This window comes from Lontra canadensis, unplaced genomic scaffold, assembly GCF_010015895.1.
Source record: "Lontra canadensis isolate GAN:19392208 unplaced genomic scaffold, GSC_riverotter_1.0 scaffold37, whole genome shotgun sequence".
Lineage (NCBI taxonomy): Eukaryota > Metazoa > Chordata > Mammalia > Carnivora > Mustelidae > Lontra > Lontra canadensis.
In genome coordinates this window covers 16,538,730-16,547,176 of record NW_022631031.1, presented here as the reverse complement: position 1 = coordinate 16,547,176, position 8,447 = coordinate 16,538,730, and the positions used below count along the sequence as shown (strand labels likewise).

The 8,447-nt window shown below is 40.6% G+C and overlaps 1 protein-coding gene across 1 annotated transcript in view; it reads right to left on the bottom strand.

Annotated features, from left to right (window-relative positions):
- Window positions 1–287: 287 nt before the first annotated feature.
- The window catches only part of TRPA1 (transient receptor potential cation channel subfamily A member 1), a 65,590-nt gene continuing 57,430 nt past the window's right edge, over window positions 288–8,447 (bottom strand). The window contains exons 24-27 of the mRNA XM_032869254.1: window positions 7,220–7,288; window positions 3,754–3,864; window positions 1,750–1,847; window positions 288–1,118 (exon numbers count right to left, since the gene is read on the bottom strand). Coding sequence (XP_032725145.1) covers window positions 908–1,118; window positions 1,750–1,847; window positions 3,754–3,864; window positions 7,220–7,288 — 489 coding nt within the window. The 3' untranslated portion in view covers window positions 288–907. The remainder of the gene's footprint in view (window positions 1,119–1,749; window positions 1,848–3,753; window positions 3,865–7,219; window positions 7,289–8,447) is intronic.

The following is an 8,447-nucleotide window of genomic DNA, read 5'->3' as shown; positions in this document are numbered from 1 at the left end:
GATGTGACTTATCATGCTGATGGTTTGACAAATATTGGACCACCCTTGCATCCTGGCAATGGATTCCACTTGACTGTGGTGTATGATTTTTTAAAATGTATTATTAGATTCAGTTTGCTAATATTTTGCTGAGGACCTAGGTCATTAGAAATATTGGCTTGTAGTTCTCTTTTTTTGTAGTGTCTTTCTGTAGTTCCATGTGTGATGGAAGCATTTTTACAAATCTCAAAAAACTAAGTGTAGTAAAAAGCTGACACAATAATCAGTGGGGTGACTATATAGATTTTACATTTATTATGATTATTAGCAAACCAAAAATATAGAAACAGCACATACTATCTATATCTATAGTAAAATTCATGCATATAATGTCTATTAATTTGGATCTCAACTCAAAGTGACATCAGGTGTGTTAGGAGCAGCAAGAGGGTGTAGTAGTTTATTATAGTTGGAACAGAGTACACAGTGTTCCACCCACAGGTTCTTACAACACACACACAAAAAGCATACCCAATGGTATAACCTAATATAATACTTTATTGTCCAATACATTACATATTACATAATTATCAAGCAGGAATCCAGTATTGACATTTGTATTCTAGCTTAAGAGTTACATTTACTAGTCCTTATCATTAAAATGTGTGTTCTAACAAGTCAGTTTTCTACCCAAATAATGAGAAGTGAAGAACAACTTGAACTCATTAGCAAGGATATTCTCTATACATACTAACTGGCATAAAATATGAATAGTGAGAAGGTTTATTTTACAAAGAATACAGGAACCATCCTTTCATATGTAGTGAAATCAGGGTCCTAGTTCTGCTTTTTCCTCACTTTTGTTAACCTGGAAATTGGGCCCAACAGGATCATGCAAACTTCCCCAGACAGGAAGCCCCACTGCAGCCTATGGCAAAGGGCTGTGGGTCTTTGTCTTTACAGCTTTCAACACAGAATTCCACTTGCTATTCCTTTGTTCTAACCATTCTTTTTTAAACCTATCTTGAAAAGAACTATGGTTATCTTCATCCTCTGTCTCAGAGATGATTTCCATCTTCTGAATGATGAGTTTGATAAGCTCATGCTGTTTTTCCAGAAGAGAAGTGAGATCCTTCAGCCTAAAAGGATATACATGTCTCATGAATTTACTGTCAATGATCCTTTCAGTCCTTGAGTGTAGAGAAGCCTAGGTTACGAGAGGTGTTCTATATCCAATGGGCTGTGTCAGGTCATAGCTTTGTGGTAGTCCTAACCCTTCTAAGCAATACACATTTTTTAAGGTTAGGTGTTCTTCTTAAGGTTGTGCTGTTAGTTCTTGGCCAGTTTATTTTTGTTCCCATTTTAAAGACTAAAATGCTGTTGCACAGAAAGAATAAGAAGCTTACCCAAGGTCATAGTTAGTAAGCAGTTGAATAGGGCTTTAAACTCCGGTGAATAAACGCTAATGCCCTAATGCTTAGCCACTGTACACTATATAGCTTCTCTAGGAATCCTCAAAATCTTTCAAAACTTTGATGTATGAAAATGGGAATGCAGTTTAAGAGACTGACTGGAAAACTGTTGAACTGCAGCAAATAAATTGTTGGGTCTCAAAAATTTCTCATGATTCTCAAAATACTATGACATCAGTCAACTAAAGTATGACTTAATATATGAGATAAACACAAATATACAATATAACCTTACACTATACATCATTATTTAAAAGTTTTAAGTTTCTCAAATACAGATATAAAGAAAAACACGTACCGATACTTTTGCTTCAATATTTCTATTTCTAGAAATGTATCAACATTTGGAATTTCCTGTCTTGTTTCTTTGGTGTGAAAAAGAAAATGAAATATATGCTGTGGGATAAACGATGAATAGTTAGTCAGGTTGAACTCAATCCAGGAACTATTTCTTGAACGTGTGCCATGATTCAGCTACTGCATCAGGTATGCTAGCATGGCAAATAACTAAGACATGGCTATGGTCCTTAAGGAGCGCACAGTTTGTTAAGAGAAACTGGGAGAGATTATGCTGAGTGAAATAAGTCAAGCAGAGAGAGTCAATTATCATATGGTTTCACTTATTTGTGGAGCTTAAGAAATAACATGGAGGACATGGGGAGATGCGGGGGGAGAAGGGAGTTGGGGGAAATTGGAAGGGGAGACAAACCATGAGAGACTATGGACTCTGAAAAACAATCTGAAAGTTTTGGAGGGGCAGGAGTGGGAGGCTGGGTGAGCCTGGTGGTGGGTATTATGGAGGGCACGTATTGCATGGAGCAATGGGTGTGGTGCATAAACAATTCTGGTACACTGAAAAGAAACTTAAAAATAAAATAATGAGAAACAGGCATATAAAAAGCTATAAAACAAATCATGCATATTATAATAAAGTACAAGCTGTATAGATAGAAGGAGAAAATTAGAGTGGAAGACTGCTTATGAAAAAGTATAACCAAGTCATCTTATATTTTCTTATGAAAAATGCTCATCATAAGTGGTGGTATTCCATACAAGATTAATTGTTCTCTAAAACCACACTATTATCCAACACAACTGAATTTCCCATAAGGATGTTTCTGAAATGCTATTTTAATATATATTTTTAACATTTAGTGTCTTTTAAACCATTGATAGACTGGAATAGGTCAAGGGCAGAAATGAAATGACCAGAAATGAAGCCATTCTAGGAGTCCCAGCAAGACAAGAGGACAGTGCACACAGGTCATCTGGGAAGCCTAATAAACCAAACATGGGAGTTACTGGGTGTGAGGGGTCAGCAGGGGGGAAAAGAAACATCAAGGATGACATCTTGCACAAGCAAGTGAATGGTGTTGACATGAATTGAAAGAAACTTTGGAGAGAAAAGAGGTTTTTTCATTCTTTCCCTGCAGGGGGAATAAACATGGGAGAAGTGAAAATGGTGAGTTTCTTTCACATGAGTTTGTTCTGAATATGCAGAATTGAGGTACCTTGAGACATACCAGTAAAAAGTCACGGGAGACAGCTGGACATAGGAGCCTGGAACTCAAGAGAGTTTTGGGCTAGGGAATCAATTGCTGAGAGCCTTCTGTGCTTTAGGAGTAGTCACAACCATGGATATGAATGCAATTAAACAGGGAAATCATGTAGATAGAATAAAGCCTAGGCCAATATTCAAATTGACTTTATCATTTCATGACCACACAACAGAAAAGTAATAAGCAAAGAACTGAGAAAAAAATATTCATAGAGGAGGAAGCCCAGGCATGGCCAGGATTAGCATCTAGTACTTCTGATTCTTAATACAGTCCTTTTCCATTATAATGCAGTGGCTTGCTTAGTCTTGGACACTTAGTATATTGTCTCTAATGTACAATCCCCATGCACGTGCGTGTGTGTATATATCTGAGCATAGGCACCTATGTGCTCTATATTTGCACATAGACCTATTCTTTGTGCGTATTATGTAAGTGGCATGTGACTAAGAAAAACGAAGCGTGCACTGTAGGAAAGATACAGGGCACAGCCAATCACCCACCCAAGCATCTGCCCTCACAGGGATGTGGTACACATTTAACACAGATGTTGTGAACGAGCCAGTAGGACAAATGCCTCCCTCCCACTGCCCTTCACTTTCTCACTGTGGGTTAATCAGGCACTTAATTTTTTTTTTTTAAATCACAATTACTTCTTTTCCTAAGGGTACCCTTAAGGATAACACCATGAATGAATGTCAAACAGTATCATGTTACTTATGCTGACATTTTTCACATGTACTCACCAATAACCCTGAACATCTGGGTCTGTTGGGATACACAACGATGGATTTCTGGTCTACTCTGCGTAGGAACCAGAGGGGCAGCTTCTTCTCTAAGCTGGTATGAAGTTCCACCTAAAGTGCAGTTTGGATTGATTGAGAGGAATCATTAATAAGCATCTGGAATTTTCACACCACAGGAAAGCAACCATTAGCACAGTGAACTGAAAACTGACTCCGGTGCCCTGCTTATCGCACAAGCAGCCGGGCTGGCCAGGTTCGCCGCCTCTCCGCTCATGCACTGACAAGATGGGGGCCGCAGTCTGCAGCTGAGGCAAACTGCTTAAAGAAGGAATTCAATGGAAGTGAGCAGATGTTCACTCTTCAGGGACGGTGACGGACACCACCCACAGAAGAAGACAACTTGGCCCGTCCTCTGGGGCGTCGTCCAAAATGCACGCCTGCGACAGGGGAGGAACTCGTGCTTAGACGGAGGACTGCGACTGGAGCCAGAGGAAGGAATACAGCTGGTGCATCGAAGACTAGTACTCCGCTGACTTTTCACGCTGTGCTATCGGGTGCAAAATGGTTTATCCGTGACCCATCTTGAGTCTAATTTCTATTTTCAGAGATACAATCATTTGTGTCATTTAATGGGTTTACCTTGAGTTGACATTTTACTTTTTGTTTGCCAAATTTATCTTCTACTCATTTTTTGTAGTCCTTTGTGTCTGTTTAGATATGTTTATTGTAATTACCATGTAGGTGAGAGTTTGCTCTCTAAGCTAAGACCACTGGCTTTTTTATATATGGGCATTTCAGTGGCTCACATCCACACATGGTGAGATGCTAAGAACTTCCCTGGCCACCTGTTTAAAACACTGGCCCCTCTCCCACATAACACACTCTATCTTGCTTCCCATTTTTATAGCACTTACCACCACTTAACATGCTCTATATTGGTTCTAGTTTCAAGAACAGCTATGTTTTCTTGTATTTTATTCACAACACCAATTAAAAATTTTCTTTGGGTTTCTATAATAAATAGTTTCCAAGGTTCCTTTTTCCCTTGGGTCTTAAGAGCAATATTCCTTTCCTCTTACAATATACATTTTTTCAGAGGTCACATGTTATCATTCACTTACTTGATTGAAAAAGATTTATTCGAGTCTAGGGCCTGCCAACAGACAAAGCACGTGATGTGTCTTAACCCTGTGCGTTTTCGACATAGGACCTGCCAGATTTCCTTCCTTAAATATGGTCCTAGGGAGGATGGCAAGCAGAGCTTCAAGTCCAACCTTGGTGGGTCTGGTGGCACCCACAGAGGATGGCTCCTGTGGGCTCAGGACTGATCTGCACCTCCTCCACCTGGTGGCTTTCCCACGCTGGAGGTTGAGTGAGTTCCAAGGCTCTCCCTCTGTGATGTGCCTGTCCGTGTGCAGTGTTGACAGCTGCCAGCCTGTACTGGAAACGGGATACTAATGTGGAAAACTACAGAGCTCCAAGCTCCTCACAATACAACTCCTGTCTTTGAGTAACTGTTCCATCTCCCAGCATGCACTGCCCCAGGGGCCTCTCTGTCCCCACTTAGGTCTGAGAGGACTCTGTGAAAAGACCAAATGAAAAGCCCTCCGTGAGAGGGCTGCTGCCGTCCCCTTACACTCTGGTTCTGATGTGGCCTCACACTCAGGTTGTACCTGACAGAGTTGGTACATGGATTATAGAAATTTGTTTAAAAAAACAACTTAGGGGAAATATGAGGTACTGCTGGCATGCCTGCGAGGAGGTTTCTGCATCTCTTTTCCTTTTCTTCCCTACTTCCCTCAAGTCCCACACCCCATCTTTGTTACAGTAGGAACTGGTCAGTTAGCTCTTGCTTTAATCTTTCTCCACTAAATCGAGATAATAACTAATCATCTTAAACACCACTTTCATTTGGTTCTCATTCTTTGGAAGAGCTAATGGCGTCCCATGCACTAACGAAATAACTTGAAGCACTTCCATCATTTACTGCCCTTTCTTTCAAAGCTAAGGTTTTCTGAGGTCCCTGGCTGGCTTGGTCAGTAGAGCAAGACTCTAGATCTCAGGACTGTGAGTTAAAACCCCAGGTTGGTGGTGAGATATTACTCAAAAATAAAATCTTAAAAAAAAAAAAAAGCTGAGGTTTTCTTTTGCTATTTTTAAATAAAGCCCTCTATAATCTTGAACAGCCTTAGTGCCCTCTAAGGAGTCATCCTTCTAGGCCAGGTGGCCCTTCACCCTCCTTAGCCACTTCTCATTCTGCCTTCAGCCCTTTGCTCCTGCTGGATCCTGCCCTTCTGGACCGGCCTCACTGCTCTTCTGAATCCCATCTTTCAAGGTCTGGCTCACATGCCAACTCTTCCATGTAGCATTTCCTTAACTGTGTTTGCATTCATTTTCTGGACCTAACACTTTAATCAGTTAACTTATATATTTTTGTTCTTTAAATGTGCCAAGCCCTCTGTATAACGTACAGCTTAGTCACAGAACAGAGACTCTAAGGACAGTTCTAAGTTGACTTCGACGTTTTACACTCTGAATGTTCTGTTGATGTGCTCTCTAATTAGACTTCTTTTACGTATTAAAGTTAGCAAATAACTGGATGACTTTGTGCTGGGGTTCTGTGTTCACTCATGCTAAATTGTACTGTGCTCCACACGTGTCATGTACTAGAACACTGTTCAGAAATAAACATGTGCTAATGGATAGCTGAGTGAGTGACACAGAAGAAAGCAGTGTGACAAAGAAAAGTAAAGAGAATAAAGTTAAATCTTACCATGAATTTGTCTTTCTCTTGAACTGGCCTAAGTTTCTGAATGTGTATGTTCAACTGGTCATCAGATATTTTTGAAGCATCAAATATTCCCATTCAAATTTGAAATTTAAAGACAAGGCAAATAAGAGCATAAAAATAGTTTTGCATTGTGTAACAGGAGACCACCTCACAGGATTCAGCGCCAAGGACCTACCCAGAGGCCTCTGACTTGAGCAGATTTTACATCGAATTATTTAGAAAGATGTCAGGGATGTGACAAAGGAACAAAATCTCATGGATGCAGTGAACTTCACTTCAATATAACGTGTGATGTGGGAACCTTGCAAGACTGTGGCCAGAATACCAGGATCCTTGGAACAGTGGGGCTGTGACAAGACAGAACACTTGACACCTGTCACATCCTTATTTAGCAGCTAGCTACCTGGTTGGCCACATGCTGACATTAAAAGAGGCCCAGATAATTTCTCAGTTTCTCTGCTGAACTTTTTCTGAAAAATTTTTCCTCATTCCTGAGTCTTTGACTACAGCAGGTACTACAAAGAATGGGCCCAACAAGCACTATATAGTGTGGTATTTCTCAGCACTAACAAAATACCTGTTTTAAATAACTGTTCGCAGAAATCAGCTATGCTCATACATGAATAATTAAGATGGTGTTAATTTCAAGATGTTTTAAATAAATGCAGTACCTACCTGCATAGCAATCCTCTTCAACAACGCGTGCTTCTGGACCTCTGCAATGTCGCCAACAGCCAAACCAATCTACAGTACAACACAGCACTGAGTCATCACCAGTTTAGTGACACCTAAAAATGCACTAAGATCTCTCTGGCTGGGGGAGTGAGCATGTAACTGCCTAGTAGTGGCCCCAACACACAGGGCTAACACCTCTTGTAGCACACTGAAAAGCCTATACAGCTTGGTCACAATGGTAGCCACATGGATTCAGTGATTTTAAGTGTTATCATAAAACACTAGGACACCCATCTGAAATTCATTTTGATTTAAAATAAAAATTTGTTATTTTTGGAGAGGACGGGGTGCTAGAATATCAAATGCCACTGGGGTAACCATGCAACACGGTTGCAAACTCCAGGAGTTGGGCCTCTCTAAGGTAAACAAGTGTGACTTGACAAATGGAAAAGTTAAATAGCAAACCGAGGTGATGCAGAATATATATCTTACATAGGTTTGGCAGGAAGAGGTACACTTCAAGGGTGGGTGTGGCTCTGGTAACAAACCAAAACAACAGGAACTCCATCTAGAAATCCGTGGCTTCATAGAATTAGGTGAGGGGAACGTGTCAGCTTAGTTGTACTCAATCCCAATTAAATCCACTTACTTACATGAGCTGATATGTATCTGTTAGACAATCAGTACCCACCTATGCTGAACCAGCCTCCTGGATGCTGATGTTCTCAGAAAGTCAAGTAAACTGCATAAGGGAAGGGCTCGGTCTGTCCAGGTCACTACTGTATGCCCAGTGCTTAGAACCACAGCGGGGACAGAGCAGGAACACAAGACAGCTACTGAGTGAATGAGCAGCGAGAGTATACTCCAGAGCGCGCAGACTAGCACTGGAACCACGTGTAGTCAGCAAGTGGGCTTTATTTGGCAGGATAATGTTTTTTATTTTTAATTTGGAAGCCTTTCAGTGGGCATTCTCTCTAGTTTATAGCAGCCTCCATCAAAAACCAGCTGTCTCATACCAGCGGCTTCACACACTGAAGATACTTGCCTAGGATCTGAAGACATCTGATCTTGTGAGTCAGAGAGTAGATAAATTACTATTTAATTGTAGCTAACGTTTATTTAATGCTTATCATGTGCCAAGCACCATTTCAAGTGCTTTGTATTAGCTCATTTTCTCTGCATAAGCTAGAAAGTAGGTTTTATGATATTTTTCTGATTTGTGTCCCCA